At 37.6% G+C, this 17,987-nt stretch overlaps 1 protein-coding gene across 3 annotated transcripts in view; it reads left to right on the forward strand.

The window, feature by feature from the left end:
* Positions 1-260: 260 nt before the first annotated feature.
* GK (glycerol kinase) overlaps positions 261-17,987 on the forward strand; it is a gene marked incomplete at both ends in the record, with an annotated part of 33,258 nt that continues 15,531 nt past the window's right edge. Inside the window, 11 exons of one of the 3 annotated variants that reach the window (XM_080358927.1) lie at positions 261-338; positions 8,134-8,207; positions 8,879-8,985; positions 9,560-9,637; positions 11,465-11,544; positions 12,803-12,940; positions 13,431-13,540; positions 14,118-14,184; positions 15,302-15,319; positions 16,325-16,360; positions 16,995-17,062. In XM_080358927.1, coding sequence (XP_080215053.1) covers positions 261-338; positions 8,134-8,207; positions 8,879-8,985; positions 9,560-9,637; positions 11,465-11,544; positions 12,803-12,940; positions 13,431-13,540; positions 14,118-14,184; positions 15,302-15,319; positions 16,325-16,360; positions 16,995-17,062 — 854 coding nt within the window. Of the gene's footprint in view, positions 339-8,133; positions 8,208-8,878; positions 8,986-9,559; positions 9,638-11,464; positions 11,545-12,802; positions 12,941-13,430; positions 13,541-14,117; positions 14,197-15,301; positions 15,320-16,324; positions 16,361-16,994; positions 17,063-17,987 lie in introns of all 3 variants that reach the window. The other 2 variants (XM_080358928.1, XM_080358929.1) reach the window with 2 other exon arrangements.

The following is a 17,987-nucleotide window of genomic DNA, read 5'->3' on the forward strand; positions in this document are numbered from 1 at the left end:
CCGCTGTCCCACTTCCTGCGCTTCCCGGCCCCGCCCCCGCCCCTCCGCCCCCGCCGCGCCCCGAGCTCTGGTTGGCTGCGGGCTGACTACGCGTGCGGCAGCGCCCCCCGGCCCCGCCCGCCCCCCGCCCCGCCCCTCCGCCGGCTTCACCTCGGCAGCCACGCGCCGCTGGCCGCGAGCTGCCGGGGCAGCGTTGGCGCGGCGGTTAACCGCTCGCTGAGGGTCGCTGAGGAGACGCAACGGGCGGCTGAGCGGGGCTCATGGCCGCGTCGGACCGGATGGTGCTGGGGCCACTGGTGGGCTCCATCGATCAGGGCACCAGCTCCACTCGCTTCCTGGTGAGCACACCGTGGGGCTCGGGGCCGCTCCGGGTGCTGAGGAGTGCGGGGGACCGGCGGCTCCTTTCCTCTCCCGCATCCTCGCGGGGTCTCTCCGGCTTCTGCTGTGCCCTTGGGGAAGGGCAAGGGGAGCGGGCCGCGCAGGGCCTTGCTGCCTCCGCCCCGGCTCCCGTCTCTTGCCCCGAGCCGGCATCCCTCTGCCCCCCGGCGGGCCGGGTCTGCCGCGCCGCGAGAAGCGGGCGCCAGTGGACACGGCTGTGGCGGAACCGCAGGCCGGCGGTGTCGCCCCGTGATCAGACCCCTGTCATCTTCCCGCCGCGATAGGGGAGGAGCAGCGCTGCTCGTCTGACAGAACAGAGGGGAGCGGGCCGGGCCGCTGTGCCAGCAGTGCCCGCCCGGCCCCAGAGCAAGCCGGAGGCCAGCGTTTCTGGCTGCTGCTTGAGGGGGCTGCAAAATCCTGCTGCTTCGAGCAGGCTGTGTTTTAAAGCTGTCAGGCGTCTCCACCTGAATGAAATTAAATTGACAAGATGCTCAGACACTGGAGAAGCAGATCCGTGAGAGTTCAGTGGCTGTGATTAGCTAGTGTGCAAACAATGCAATGACTCTGCTTTGTTCCACTCTGAAATCTACGTGGGCCTGTTGAACTGACTGCTGTGGTTCTGGAGGCTACAACCTTAGTGTCAGTGCACCCCATGCACTGTGGGTATTCAAGCAACCGAACTTGTACACCTTACGAAAGATGGGGCTAAGTGCTGGAGAAAGACAGTTTAAGGATGGGATGATTAATATAGTAATCATATATACAAGTCCTTTAGTTTCAGGCTCTAGTTATTTCCAGATTATGCAATAGACAGTAACTAATGTTGTTATTGTATATGAAACTTACTATATAAACTTCCTGCTTGCAAATCTCTACAAATGTCCTGTCACCTAGTCAGTAAGTCATGGTAATTTGACTTAGATCCCAGTGTTAATTCCCACTGTGGAAGCTGAATAGAGATAATAGCTAGATACAAAATGTGCACAACTTTGAACTGGGAAGATGCATGCCCTTTTTTTAAATTTAATTTTATTTTATTTTTAATGCTTCCCCTATATTGAATGTTCTTTCATGAAGCAGAATATCTTCTTGACCTGTGTTACCGTTATTGCTTAGTATCATGACCTTCATGGGATTGTCAAATGACAAAACACAGATCTGGGGGTGGAGAGACTCCAGACTGACAAATGACACCAGTGGGCTCTCTTGAATGCCAGTCAGGAGTCCTTTTTGGAAAACAATTTGGAAAAGTTCACTGTAACACCTGAAGATAAACTCTATCTGCTATATGTGTACACCAAGTTAAGGTTTTTTGTAGCCAAAAAGGATAACACTAGTAGAACTAAAAGAGACACTGCAAGCTTTAAGTTTATACTCAAGCTCTTTTTACAAGTATTTTTACAAGTTCCTCTAGCAAGGAGTTTCTTACACTAGATGCATTCACCAATGGCTTCTATACAGTAGGGTTTTTTTCTGTCTACATGAGGTATGTTTCATCTGTCGGAGGATTCAGATGCTCACACTAATAAATAAGAGGCCGTAGTTCTTTCCTTTTTTTTTTTAGAGTGTATTGTGTCTATTGCTTTTCAATTCTTCTTCTATCCATCTCAGTTTCTCTCAATTCATTTCAAAATACAGCATTTTCTTAAATTTGTCAGTGTGACCAAACTGTTATGTTAATAAAGTTATATGGATTTAAGCAAAAAAGATACATAATCCCTGAATTAAATCAGACCATGGGGTAGGTGGGAAGGAGAGGGCAAAGTGTGCAGGATTCTGCTGCAAGTTGCATCAGTCATTCAAATAATAACACATGTATCTGGACAATTTATGCTGCAAAGAGATTGCCACAATTAGAAGAGAGACTTTGCTTTGAAATATTTTAAGCCAAAATAGAATGTGTTCTTTTAGTTTCCTTGACTCTCTTATTACCTCTTGGTCTTTTATTGTGTTATTTTGCATACCTTTCCCACTGATTTCCAATTTCTTTTTTCTCTTTCCAACAATTTTCATCTTCACCAAGTCAACAGTCAAAAGCTAATTGTTGGTTACTTTGCACATGTCTTCAGTAGTACAGTGCAACTGTAACCTAGTTTTTTTAAGATGGAAGGCATATGATTTTTACCAGGTTAAAGGTGTCTGCGTGAAAACCGGGCTGGTCTTTGGGGCCAAATAGTAGTGTCAACAGTTCAGAGTCTAAATTTACAATTACAGGTGGCCAATTTACATGTGGTGTTCCACAGCGGTCAGTAGTGAGGGCTGATACCCCATACATAGTATTTTCATCAACAGCCTTGGGAATGTGTTGGAGTACCCTCTCAAGCATGCAGGTGATGACTGACCAGGGAGAGCAGTTCATTGGAATTCCAGTTGGCGAAGGGGCCTGGCAGAAGCTTCATGAAATTCGAAGAAGTTTAGCACTTGGGACAGAAGGCTAATAAGCAGCTTGGTGAAAAAGGACCTGCATTCCTTGTGGACAGCAAGCTGAATATAAGTGGGCAGTGTGTCCTTGTTGCAGTGAAGATTAACCGCATTAAGAAAAGCGCAGACTGCAGATCAAAGGACGTAATTATTGCCATCTGTGTGGCACTTAGGAGGCAGTATCAAGAACATTGTGTCTGGTCTTGGTCCCTCCAGAGGAAGAGAGAGTCTGCAGCACAAGGCATGCAAGGAGAGGTTGGGAGATCAGGATTTGTTTGGTCACATGGAAGTCTAAGGGGCTGTCTTCAGCTATTTAACCACTGTCTGTAGAGAACACAGAATCAGCCTTTTCTCAGACGTGTAGAAAAAGACAACAGGACATGAACATGAGTTGCAGCAAGTGAAGTTCTAAATAGATGTCAGGAAGACATGTCTCACTATGAGGGACTCTGAGTCAGAGGCCCAGAAAGTCTCTTGAATTTTCATCCTTGCAGACACTCAACACCTGAAAAAGGCCCTGAACAACCTGGTCTGACTTTACATTTAAGCTTACCTGAGCAGTGGTAGACAACCTCAAGAGATTCCTTCCAGAATTAATTATTCTGTGTATGGACACAAATTTTGAGAGATTCTCCTGCTTACATGAATGAGGCTGTACGAGCATAGATGATCAAGAAACACCAGAACTTGGGTGCATTTCTGTTACTGTCAATCCTTTATCCTTGCCTCTCACAGTACAGTTTTAGGTTATGCTGTAGTTCTACCCTCTGGGGACCCTAATTTGGATTTTGTTGGGTTTGTTTTTTTGTTTGTTTTGCTAAGCTACTTGCTTTTGCAAAATTAGCTGTAATTATTTTTGAGATGTCAACTTCTCTGTTAGGTTGGGTTGAACTTGGGTAACAGAGTTACCAGGGAGAGTGCAGTGCTTTGAGTACTAGTGCAATTGCTTAAGGCTCATTTTCCTCAAGATATAAAGTAGGAAAATAAATTGAGTAGGTTAAACAAATGTACCCAGATGACTAAATTTTGATCAAGATGTTTTGCCAAATATTTCTGTCAAATACTTGCATCTCTCATTTTCCATTTGATTTTATTCAAGAATGATGTAATAAAAGTCCACTGTAATAAATATCCACTCTATTGCTAAATCTTGAGATCAGGTGCTAATGGCCATCTGAACAACTGCCTGATCTCTTGAAGGGTATTTGCTGCATGAAGTCTTTCTGGCATTTTATCCAGGAACAGCAAGACTCTAAATACTCAGTGAAGTCCACAAACAGTGAAGTATGTATACAGTACTTCAAGTTCTAGGTTTGTCATTTAGCCACAGACAACTTTTTTTTGACTTCAGTGAAATATTTCTTTCTTCTGTTACTTCATTTCCAGAAGAAATATTTAAATAAAGCTTTATAACACTGTAAGCATTTTTTTTTCAGTAAACAGAAACTGGTTTTAGATAAGGAAAAACTTAGAATCCATTGAGCTTGCCCTTCAGAGTGAAATCCATTTCACCCTTCTACTGAAGTAACATGACCTCTTGGGAAAAAGCAAAACTCGATAGTATAGCTAACATGAAGGGTTAAAAATATTGCAAATACTTCAATTTTTCCCTAACTCTTAGCTTTTATAGTTTAAAATACATTGTATTTTGCTTTGTATTCCCATAATCATAAGCACCTCCTTGAGAGAGGAGCAAGGTCTGTTCATCAGGAGCCTTCCAAGCAAGATAATTTCTAAGAGGTTTGTTAAACCATGATTATTCATACATTCTGACTACCTGCTGCTAATCCTAGTTAAAAGCTAAAGGTGAAATTATTGTTTGTCATCCTTCCCCTAGTTGGGCTGATTTCAATGCAAGTTCAGAACTCCAGCTCTGAGCTTGTTTGCCTGCAAAGCCATAGCTGTTCCAGCTTAACAGAAAGTCGTGAAGATACAGCATGGGCTAACAGAAGTAGCGTTTCTGTAGGCAGAGTTACATGGCAAAGCTTGAAAGTTATGAAAAGTTACTTCTAAAATCTGTTTTCACTATTGTCTTTTCAGCTGTGCGCTTCCATGAGCCTCATGGGTCTAGTTGTCTGATATTTCTTTTCATTCTTTGAAAACTATTAGAACTGATTGATCTGAATCTCAGTGTAATACCACGCAACCTTTAAGATTCAGCTGCACAGGGTGCTGGTCAGCTTGTCTAGACTGTGCTTTTGCCAACAAAGGTTGGACCAGATGATCCTTTAGGTCCCTTCCAACCTGGTATACTATGATTCTATGACTATTACTTGTTTGCACTGCTTCATATGATGTCATGTATTCTATTAGAGACCCTATAAAGAGCTTGAATTAAGTGATCAGCTCTTGTGCTTGTCTACTTGCTTACATGCAGTGTAGCTATGTAGGTCTTCATTCTCCTTCACCCTGAGATTCAAGGCTCAAGCTCTTGTTCTTCGTATGATAATTTGTTGGGAGTGGAAGGAAGGTGTTACTTGTTCCTTTTCTTTAATCTCTCATCAGAGAATTCGATACATATCTGGTGGCTTTCATCAAATCATCTCTGTTTATGAGAGCTCTACATGTCCTAATAGCCTAGACAATTCTTTTGTGATTACTGCTGCTACAATTAGGGCAAAACTGACTTTGACTTTCTCCCCAAAAAGTGAGAGATCCCCCCAAAAGTGAGAGATCAGTATCATAAACTGGAATCAGTTCTTAATGAATATGAAAGGAAGGAGAGCAGTGACAAAAATACACTTCACACATGTTTCAACAGGAATATATTGACCTTATCTGAATTACTTATTGTCATCTCTTTCTCTCAGCACTGTCAGAAAGAAGCAAGGATAGTTTGGGGATTTTTTTTTTTGGCAACAGTTGTTTTTTTTGGAGGGGGGAGGAAGGCACAAGGAATGAGAGGCGGTCCCATTTCTTCTGTTTATTCCCTACTTTGTCATCTTCTGAGTGTAAATGTAATGAGTCATTTATGTTTGGCATCCTTTTGTATATCAGACTTCTGTTTAGCACTATATAACATGGTATTGTCCTCAGTGAAACTTTTAATCCCTTGCCCTGAGGTACAGGGAGTGTCTTCTGCTTTTGTTGAGGGTGTCAGAAGCTTGCAGTTTTTCTTGTGATAGATTAGGAGAGCATGTTTGCCTAGTTCTTCTCTATGGGCATGAAAAATCTATGCATTTGTAGTGTTATTGCTTCTTGAGAATTTATTGCTGTTAGAACAGGTTCTTAGAAGGAGGCAAAAAGCCTTGCTGCGCTAGAGCTTCATCCTTTTATTATCTGCAGGTCACACATGCCAGGTTCAATGAATGACCTTGTCTAATTAAATCTATATTTACTTCCAGAAAACAGTAGGAATCCTTATGCATTCCCTTCTGTTTCAAGGAATACTGAATGAGTAATGGTGAATGATTATTGAGTGATATTTAATATTGTTAGTAGGTCAGATACGTACATGTTGAATAAAATGCCTTCTATATTTCCGTCTTATAAAAACTTCGTAAATGTTACTATGCTTTTGGCAGAAAGGCAATTTCAAGTACAAAAAATCTTGCTGCATACATGCAAAACTTAATCTCTGCAACTATGTTGCATAGTGCTTTAAGACCCTTATCCCATCATAATAGTTCCTTCCAAGCATGCAGTACTGACAAAGCTTACCCTTTTATTAAGATAGCATCATGTCAAGCCTGAGCTGGTAGATGAAACACACACTGATAAGTAAACATGGTAAAAAGAATACAGTGATGCATTTTCTGTGTGATCTTTGCAACTAATAACAGAGAAGGATGAACATATACCTTCTAAAGACTTCTTTTGTGGGGAGAGGAGGTGAAAAATTAGCTTTTCATGTTTTCCAGAGATGTTGTGCTGTTTCCATCCTTGACGGTTTTCAAGACCTGTCTAGAAAAAATCCTTGAACAACCTGGTCTGATCTCATAGCTGACCCTGCCTTGAGCAGGAGGTTGTACTAAAGATTTCTCAAGGTCCTTTTCAGCCTGAATTATTCTATGATTCTAATATATAACTAGAATGTTTCTAAACTTCAAAGTTTCACTCTAAAGATACACTTTAAGGTTTCAAGGAAACTAGAGAATCAGAACTTCATCTGCTCTTCGTCAGATTTGTTCTAATAGTTTCAGAGTAAACTGTACTATCTAAATGAAATCAAGAGTTTATGGATTAAAAGCTTTTAAGAGAAATTCCTAAAATGTGTGGAATGAGAAGAGAGCATTACCATGAAAGTCTAGAAAAGATTCAGTTGTATTGTGGATGGGTATAACTGAATTTTGTGCCCTTGGCACGAGAGTGATTTCTCAGTCTGACACTCCTCTGCTTGCCATAGAAAGATAGGATGGTGTCCTACTGGCATGTTCTGCAGTTCATCTCTCTGCTGCTAGATTTTAATTTCTAGGTCCCTGAACATTCTTCAAGCAGAAGATTCTGCATGATACTTGTGAGAAAGATGTTTTCACAGGAATGTCATCATTGCCCAGTCAGTTATGCTGACTTACTCATTGTACAATTAAGTTGGATGTTTTACTGGGTGTTGTCATACCTTGGTCACAGTAGATTACTTTTGGAAACAAGCAAAGGAAGATCACTGTGTATTCTAGCAGAGCTTCTACTGCAAGCCGGAGCCTCTAACTTGTGATCCCTTAAGAACAACCATTCCTAAAATCCTCTGAATTTTCTACTCTGCTGTTTTTTATTGTAGTATATCCAAATCCAAGTCACTTTTCTGCATTTTCTTATCTTTTTAAAATGTATTGTGTTACTGTTTTTATCAGATTGTTCACGAGCTCTGTATTTGTAGTTTATTTCTGCCTAGGTGCTTTTTCCTTCTTCATAGTTTGGTCCCTTCTGTGATTTCTAGGCGATGTGTGATTGTCTCTCTTAAAATCACTCTTCCTAAAAGTGAGCTAACTGAGCTAACCCAAGAAAAGGCATAGCTCTGTCATTAGAGTAGCAGAGCAAGAACTAAATAGATGTTATTATGACTAGCAGTGAGTATTTTACTGAGAGGTATGTTCTAAAATGCATCATTAATTTAATTTCCACAACCTCCATAAGAAAAAATGTAGTTATTTCCCAATCCATCAAGGAAAAAAAAAGCAGTTTTAATTGACAGCAAAGCTCACCAAAATATTCTTTGCTCACCTTAATTACAAAAATCCATATATATGAACCCGGGTTAAATGGATATTTGGGTTGATGACAGATTCTGACTATCAATTATCACTGCACTGTATTTGTTCAGAAGAATAAATGTTAGTTAATTGTTGTTTAAACTTCTGTGTTTATAGAAAATTCTGTTGTGTAATTTATTTTCAGGTTTTTAATGCAAAAACAGCAGAGCTCTTGAGTCACCATCAAGTTGAGATAGAGCAGAAGTTCCCCAAAGAAGGGTATGAATTATCTCTGGTTTTTTTGTTTGTGTACAATTTTGTAGAGCTTATGATTTTTAAATCTGTGAATGATCACAACTGAAGTTGATTAATAATTATTAAGAACATAGTATCTGCTATAAAATATTGTGTAGTAGGGAAAATGTCATTAAAAAAGACACATGGGTGTCTGGTGTGTGCTCTGAGTTACGTAAACTAAAAATATTTTGTGTTTGACTACTCATTAACATATCTAAAGTTTAAACATTAAAGATTGAAACTAAAGTTTAAACAAGACTGTAAGTTTGCTTTAAAGTGGTAAAACTAGTCATTATTACAATTTAATCATAGTCTTCAGCTTAGTCCATAGAAATTGGTTGGTTTGTTCTCTTAGGCATTGTTTTTTTGTTTGTTTCTTCTTAACTGACCTACTATTTTGCTGCCAAAGCCCTCTGTATAGAATAAACCAAAACAAATGTCTTTGTTTTCTGCACATAGTTTTCTTATGAAAATACAGCTTACTGTTTAAAAAAGATTTGAAATTCATTACACTTTTTCTGTATATGTAAAACATAGTTTGTAGTTATGATTGTGACAAAATGCTCAGCTGTTTTTTCAGACTAGAATTTCTTTTTTTCCCCTAAATGTAATTTTTTGTCTTTTTATTAACTTGTGTTTACTTTTTATTAAAGATGGGTAGAACAAGATCCAAAGGAAATATTAAAGTCTGTCCATGAATGTGTTGAAAGGACCTGTGAGAAACTGCAACAACTGAACATAGACATCACTAACATAAAAGGTATTCCTGGTACCTAAGGGTAACCAAGGGCTTTAACATACTCATCGTTGAACAGGACAGATTCCCTAGTTTTTAAGTCAATAAAAAGAACGGTGACAGCATGTGCTGGCCTCAAAGAAGATGTTAAACTGGAATTGAGAGCAGTTTGTTTGGGAGGAATAATGAGAAAGTAAGTCTGTTGTGTATATTAGCAATACAAAATCTACAAAGTAGACTTAACCTAATCTTGCAAAATCACAGACGTGAATGACAAATTAAAAAATTCTGAAATTTAAATTACGACTTAACAGGAACAGATAGTTTCCCTGTCAGTGTTGTTGCTGGCTCCACTTGTGAAAAAAGAAAAAAAAAAAGATTTAGAGTGCATAGATTAAACAGCAAAAGTTGAATGACGAGTTTTTAGAAGTACCATTTCTAGATCATAACATGGAAAAGTTGGAAGCTTTTTATTTCCCATTTACTTTCCTCTTCTCCTTACCTGTTTTCCACTCCACCTTTCCCCACCCTCCTTCACCCCCATTTTGGGTAAAATAAACCTTCTGAAAAGGATACTTCTTTCTATTTTGTTCTTAAGCCATTGGAGTCAGCAATCAGAGAGAAACAACAGTGGTTTGGGACAAGACAACTGGAGAACCTCTTTCTAATGCTATTGGTAACTACTATATTTTCTGACTATGTAATATCATAAAATGAGAGTGTTGTAGAAAAATGCTTTCCTAGTATCCTGTGCAGATCTCATTGTGGCCTAGCCTACTAACTTGTTTGATTTTCTGGTATCTGTGTCCTAAGTTGTGTGTTTGTGTACATCAGAGCAATTTTTAAAAAGCCTATTCCATTAAAATTTTTACTTAATATATTGCTTTGTGGGCTTGGAACAAAAAACCCCAATGTTCCTGAGGGGTTTTGTACATCCCTGGCATGTAACGAAGCTCTGACTTATAGAATCATAGAATGCTTTGGATTGGAAGGGACCTTAAAGACCCATCTAGCTCCCACCTCCCCTGCCACGAGCAGGGACATCTTCTGCTAGACCAGGTTGCTCAAAACCCCATCCAACCTAACCTTGAACACTTTCAGGGAACGGGCATCCACAGTTCCTCTGGGCAGCCTGTTCCAGTGCCTCACCACTCTCACAGTAAAGAATTTCTTCCTTATATCTAATACAAATCTACCCTCTTTCAGTTCAAAGCCATTACCCCTTGCCCTGCTACTACATGCCCTTGTAAAAAGTCCCTCTCCAGCTTTCTTATAAGCCCTTTTAGGTACTGGGAGGCCGCTATAAGGTGTTCTCAGAGCCTACTGTTCTCCATGCCGAACAACCCCAACTCTCTCAGGCTGACCTCACAGGAGAGGTGTTCCATCCCTCTGATAATTTTTGTGGCCTTCTCTGGACCCTCTCCAACCTGTCCATGTCTTTAATGTACTGAGGACCCTGGAGCTGGACACAGTATTTCAGGTGGGGTCTCACAAGAATGGAGTAGAGAGGGAGAATCATCTCCCTCAAGCTGCTGGGCACGCTTCTTTTGATGCAGCCCAGAGTACAGTTGGCTTTCTGGGCTGCAAGTGCACATTGCTGGCTCACATTGAGCTTCACATCAACACCCCCAAGTCCTTCTCCTCAGGGCTGCTCTCCATCCATTCTCTGCCCAGCCTGTATTTTTGCTTGGGATTGTGCTTCCCCATGTGCAGGACCTGCCCTTGGCCTTGTTAAACTTCATGTGGTTCGCACAGGCCCACCTCTCAAGCCTGTCAAGGTTCCTCTGAATGACAATTGCTTCCTTTTAAATGAAGTAGCTTACTGAATTTTCTGGGTGCTCTTGATTTAATTTAAAGGAAAAATGTGTTAAATAAGTTTAATGACTACTTATTGATTTGGGCTTTTATTTTTAACTTACCTTGGCTTTTCAGATTATATCAGCTGAGAAATGATAATTGTTTAGATTTGCTCTTTTAGGCCATGTCAAGTACCAGATTTAGTTTAACATAGTATCACTGAAAAGCCAGGACTTCTCTGTATTCAAACAGATGTTGTTTACAGCTTTATCTCAAGTCCAGCTGTACTTTCATAACTCTGACATAGCACTTTAGTCCAAAGTTTTCATAGAAACAGTAAATAATCAACCTGCTATTTGTTTTAGCTTCCTAGTTTAATGACAGTCATCTGCTGTAAACAAGGTAGCATTAATCATTTGCATATGCTCTGGTAGAGAAGAGTAGATATCCTATTATGTGGAAAATTCTGTTTGATTTCTCAAATCATTTGTTCTTCTAAATCAAATGAGTTTATCTAAACATTTTTAATTTTTTCAACACTACATTAAAAATACAATGGTAATACAATATTCTTTCAACTACATGAAAAGCTAAAAATAAAGGCAGGGGTTTACTGGAAAGAACTCTAGTTTTGTAGAAGCAGCTTGTACATGTCACTTTTTGTGTATTAAATCAGGTGATCAGTTAATTTTTTTTGTGCTTTTAGTATGGCTTGACCTGAGAACCCAGTCAACAGTTGAACGGCTTCTTAAAAGAATTCCAGGAAAAAACAAAGCATATTTTACGGTAAGAGATATTCCAGAACTTTTAAATAGTAGCTGAACTCTTATCGCTACAGTATATAATGTTTTGGAGGTGTATGCTTAGAATTCCCCAAAACCAAGTCAGTCAGTTCTAGCTTCTAGTCCCTCTTAGCTTGTCAAATAATAAAAAATGTGCATAATACTATACTACAGATCTGAGACTGGAAAATATTTATTTTCCTCAAAATAAGTGGTTAACATTCCTTACCTATCTCACTAGAGAAGTTAAATGAGTAATGAGTAGTAAGACTTAGTCATGTGCTACCTGTCCAATGATAAGTAAGCATCACACACAAAAATTAGAAAGTAGAAAAAAACACTTAGAAAATAATTTATTGATGTGAAATTTATTATCCTTTCTTATTTTATGCCTTAATATTGAAATTAATTGCAACCAACCTGAGAACTGGGAAGATATTTTATGAAGAGCAAATTAATTCTTTTTTTATATGTTTGCATCTATATACAACTTGGAACAAAATGCTTGCAAAAAGGTGTCATAATTCTTTGATTTGTGTTTTCCTTGGTTGATTGTATAAATATGGTGTATTTTGTATATTGTGTATTTTCCTGTAGCCAGGAAATGGATGTCACAAAGCATATAAACTTATTTGATTTTTAATTTCTAATAGAATATAAATTTGATCTTTCCTGGGTCCTGCAACTCATTTTTGTTGGCATTACTTGCTGTCTAGTCATAGCCTAGATAAGACAGGACTTCTGCAAACAACTATTTTGGCATAAATGGTCTTTGAACAGCATGTAGATCAGCTTTGATCTTTGTCCATCAGTGCACTGTTCATTTGATTTTGATATTTTGAGACTTGTGTATTGTATCTTTAATACTTATTTAAAGAACAAGCTTGTGTCATTTCTCTGAGCTTTGTGTCTTTGGTTTTTATCTTATTATCACAGTTTTACATATAACTACAGTATTCATGGAAAAGATACTTGTGTGGTCTCAAGTTGGACCAGGGAAGATTTAAGAGTGGATATTAAGAAAAATTATTAATGGAAAGGGTTGTCAGGCATTGGAACAGGCTGCCCAAGGAAGTGGTGGAGTCACCATGCCTGGAGGTGTTTAAAAGACATGTAGATGAGATTCTTGGGGGTATGGTTTGGTGGCTGACTTGGCAGTGTTAGGTTAACAGTTGGACTCAGTGCTCTTAAAAGTTTTTTCCAACTAAGATGATTCTGTGATTCTATGATTAAAGGTTTGTTTTTTTTTTTTAATTTTACAGTCTAGAACTGGTCTTCCACTTAGCACTTATTTTAGTGCAGTGAAACTTCGATGGCTTTTGGATAATGTGAAAGAGATTCAGCAAGCAGTTGATGATGGAAGAGCTCTATTTGGGACTATTGACTCATGGCTTATATGGGTATGTATTTGTGAGTTTATTGTCACTTTTTAAAATTAATTACCACATCGCGTGAATGTCTGTGCAAAGTACTGTGACACATGATGCAGACTGATCACACAGTGATGTCAATACAAGCCACTGAAGAAGTTCCTTACAAGATGAACTTTTACTGTCCCTGTATTGCTGCATTTTTTGTAGATGCCTATGTGTAGTTTACCATTTATACATTGCTGTAAACTTTTGCTTATGCTTTTGGAAAAATTTCAGATTTCAGAAACGTATTAGCCACCTTTGCAATATAAGAATCCAGGAGGTACTGCTGTACCCTTATTACCTCTCTCATGGCTTTTTTCTGCTACCTCAGCTCTGCCTCTTTTGTTGTTGCAGAAATATTGGAGTTCCCAGTCCCACACTGAAAGCTTTGTGAATGTAGAATAGTTATTTTGTAATTTGTTACAGTAAACCTGTACCTTTTTCTTGGTGAGAACTGTTGATATTTTTTGTTTAGTGTTTGACAGGTGGAAAGAATGGAGGCGTTCACTGTACAGATGTAACCAATGCCAGTAGGACAATGTTGTTCAACATTCATTCCTTGGACTGGGATCCTGAGCTCTGCCAGTAAGCTCAGTTTTTCAGTAATAGTGTTATTTAAATAGATTCTGTAAGTGATGTGTAAAGAAACTAATTTAATATCTAGACTAAGATCAGCAATTACTGTTGTATTTACTGTTAACATTCTGCAGATGTCCAAATTACAATTGTCTAGATTAATTAAAACAATGAGAGCCTTGATTTTTTTTCTGGAAGGTGGAAGACCAGTTCATGAAGCAATGACATTTAATAGTTTCTTTATTTCTTAATCAGATTTTTAAGGCAGTTACAATGATAGTGTCTCTGTTTAAAATTATAATTACATTTATTAATAACAGTATTATAAAGATGTTTTGAGAAGAGGAATGACTTCCCACATGAAGGACTTGGATATGTCTTCAAAATATTCAAATATATGCTGTTTTACTCTGTAATTCAGTGTCACTGTAACAAGTGGAAAAACACAGTGATGGATTAAACTCTAGAAATCAAGGCTTCTTTTATATTTTTTCTCCACTGCTTAAACTTATGTAAGAAAATAAATGCAAAATGCTTTCTGATTTAGCTCTGATGATATATATAAATTGTTTTGTATTACGTTCAGGTTCTTTGATATTCCTATGGAAATACTTCCTAAAGTCCGAAGCTCCTCTGAGATTTATGGCCTGATGGTATGTTTTCTTGTGTATATGTGTGAAGTTAATCTTTTAAAAATATAACTATCTATATGGATTTGACAGAATTGTCATAGATTAAGACTAGTGGCTTTTTGTAGACCAGTATTGTTTACGTTTAGTATGTCATTATCTACTGTTATGTGATGTTATATGAAGTTGAGTATCTATTGTTTTCTCTTCTAAGTGTCAATTAGACAAAACAAGATGGGAGAGGTTTTTGATAAGGATAAAAATTTGGGGCTTTTATTACAATTACTTATCGATTTAGAAACTAGCCATCAGAATGCAATATATTATCAGTAGATTAAAGCAATGGGATTGCTGTTATTGGTGCACAATATTTTTACTTCTTGTATAACTGAAAAGATAAAAGTCACTATGAAAGTCTTCATGATCTAAGAAGACAGGACAAGTTGTGTAATGTCTTATTTCTACATAACTAAAGGCAAGATTACTCAGTTTCCATGAACTGGAAAATTGCAAGCAACACCTTAGATTGCCTTCTTTTTGAAAAATAAACTCCTCTTGCTGTGTATATTTACATAGCACTCAGTAAAAAAATATATATTTTTTGGAATATTGTGATGTCTTTGTAATCACACTGCTTCCAGTGCAGCTGTGAATATTACTTAGGAGTAAATCATTAATTGTTATTGTGGGGCTGAAGTTTCAAGTTTACTTTGATGCAGCACCAACTCTTCGGATACAGTGGCATCTAATTTATTCTTAAAAGCTTCAGAATTGGATAAACTGGATGTTGTGATTTTACATGCTTTTTCCTGCTAATTTGTTCTATTGTTTACTAAAAACCTACAGCCATTTTGTAATTAAGACAAGTTATGATTTTTTTTTTTTAATGTGACTCTGTCTTGCCTGGAATGTAAGTATTTTGCTAATCTGTTAGTGTAGATGCCAGTAGAAGTCATTGCTGACTTCTATTGATGTGAAAGTCAGATGACAGTGGGTTATAGTAAGCTGAATGAGATAAATGGAAAAAGATAATACCTGGCAAGGGAAACAGAATAGCTGGTCACTTTAAACGTGAACTTTTATTTCTCTTCCCCTTTCCTTCCATTTTTTTTTTCTTTTTTCTTCCTTTTGCTGACTGTAGAAAATCTGTTCTAGCCTGGTGAGTAGAGGCTTCAATTAGGCTGACCACCTGTGTCTTATTCATTCTGTTCAGATGCTGTGCATTTCCATTGGTTTAAGGATTAGTAAAAGTACACTTTCTAGACCAATAAATTTGGAAAGTATTTCCAAATTTGAGATACTATGATTAGAGTTCATGCCAAAGGTGTTTCTAGAATGTCTTGTTGCATGTTTTTGCCTTAATTTGAGGGCTATTGAATGTTTCTTTTTATAGTGAAATAAAAAAGTGCAGCTACTGGCCAATAAATGTTGTCTGTCTCATTTTATAAATGAGAAAAGTGGGCCATTCTCTCTACAAACATTCATTCTATTGTAATGAAACTTCGTATTCATGCAGGGTTTTTTAGTGCTTTTATAAACTCAGTTACCTTGAATCCAGTTAATTAAAATTAGAATAAAAGAAAAAGATTCAGATTGGAAATGCACTTGCGTGACTTCACTGGAAATGCATTTTCACAATTGCACAAAGAAACAATTTAAATAAATAAGTAAAAATTGTCAGGATATAAATTTCCTATTATAACTATTGCAAGAAAAACTACATGGTAGTGTATGGAAGAAATTATGTATGAGACTTAAAATGCTGTATCTTAAAATTCAGCATCTGTCTTTGCTTAGTGTGTCATCACAATCACATTTTTTTTAGTCACTTTACCATTTTGTACTTTTGTGTTTTACACTTGATGCTGACTGCACAGATTATGCTGAATCTCATTTTCTGTATGCTGTGATTGCAACAAAATTTATGTTAAGAACTGTTGAGCTGACATAAAGTATACCTGTAAATTTCCTGCTCTCTTTTTTTAGTGTTTTAGGCATGAGCTGCATTAAGCTGAAGTCCAATGTACATGTCAACTGAACCATGTTGCTTATGTGACCCTTCTTTGTTTTCCTTTAGCATTACAAGTTTAGCTTCTTTTTCATTGCTTAAATTGTAGTAATGGAAAGCTGATTTGTAGCTTTTCTTTCTCTTTTTGCAAATCAGAAATCTGGAGCTTTGACAGGTGTACCAATTTCTGGGGTAAGTCCTACTTCAACTCCAATTCTGGCATGAGAACCTGATACTGCATGAACGTATCTTCACTGGAAAAAGCTTTAAGATGAGTGAACCCTACTGCAAATTAAGTTGTTTGTTTGGTTTTTACTTCATGCCAAACATGAAGTAAACATCTGAAGCTGAATTATTAATTGACTGGGTTCTTCATTATTAAGTTAAGGTTTGGCCGTGGAAATACAGTTGACAGCTTTAATGTGTATGAATGTTTAATGCTGTTGGATATGTAGGATCTCTAAGTAAACTTACTTACGAAATTGAAGCAAGCTCTGCTTTATATTAATATATAAAAAGAGTTCAGTATATACATAATTCAGAAATGTTGGGCAGATTCTCAGCTTTTTCCAACACAATATACATAAGGATATTACATTTTAAATTTGATTTCTTTCAATTGTTCACCATAAGTGGTACAACACATTTCATTTGCAGTTCTTATGAATAGTAGTAAAAAGCACAGGTTGTCTCTATAGAGACTTTCAGTTGCCCAGGTGCTCCTAATAGGTTAGAACTAGAGTTAAATGCATATGTTCATGTTCCTTTCTCATGCATGTGATTCATGTGCGGATATTTGCTAAAATTAAAAAAACTCTCTTTTCAGTGCCTGGGTGACCAGTCTGCCGCTCTTGTTGGGCAAATGTGTTTTAAAGATGGGCAGGCAAAAAATACGTAAGTTATTATGAAAGCTGTAAGATAAACAGTATGTCACTGTTCTGTTTTGAATTTAGTATTATGTTCTCTTTCACGCTAACTGCCAAATGCTTTTGTATTTACTGCATAACTACAGCTCTACCTTTTGACTGTATTGATCCACAAAGTAAACAGTGCCCTGACTTTCATATAAAATAGTGCAGATATTAAAGTTAAATGGTTTGTGAGGCGTATTTTGAAACAAAGTCACTGTGACAGGAGGTTTTACTTTTTTAAAATTCTCCAAAACACAGATGGAAACAGTTGCAGTAGCATTTAAATTGTGACCTAAAGTTAAACAAATACAGGCCGTGTAAGTTAGATTACATAGACCTGGAATAACAAAAAACCCCACAGCATTGCTAGATTGGAAAGGTTCATTTCAGTTGCAATGCCTAGTTTTGCTTCTGTGTCTAGCTCAGTGTGGAGAATTTACCTTTTTTTTTTTTTTTTTTTTCCTATTTATCAGCTTTTTAGTGTCCCTTGTTTAAAATAGCTGATCAGCTAAATCAGGCAACTGCTATAATCAAACATTCATTTGAGGAAAAGCTCTCTGCTTAAATGATTTACTGTTCCATTTACAACCATGTGCTTCACTGAGCACGTAGGTACATACACACAGTATTGGACTTTCACAGATTTAATTACATGTTAATCTGTACTTGTTGCTAGTTAACCTTCACTCTATCTTTTATATTTATACACAGATGTAATGGCTAATGGCCTTGTATTTTAGCAAAACAAACATGGTTCTAAATAATAATATCACAAAGTATTTTTATAAGAGATACTTTTATAACACGAGAGACCTTTTGAAAAAAATCCATCTAAACCAAAAGGTAAAAGTGAGAGTTTTTTAACCCCTTTGTGTTATTGCTTTACCCTTTTTTTCTCAAAATATAAC

The sequence above is a fragment of the Nesoenas mayeri genome (genome assembly GCF_963082525.1).
Source record: "Nesoenas mayeri genome assembly, chromosome: 1".
In the NCBI taxonomy this organism is placed as follows: domain Eukaryota; kingdom Metazoa; phylum Chordata; class Aves; order Columbiformes; family Columbidae; genus Nesoenas; species Nesoenas mayeri.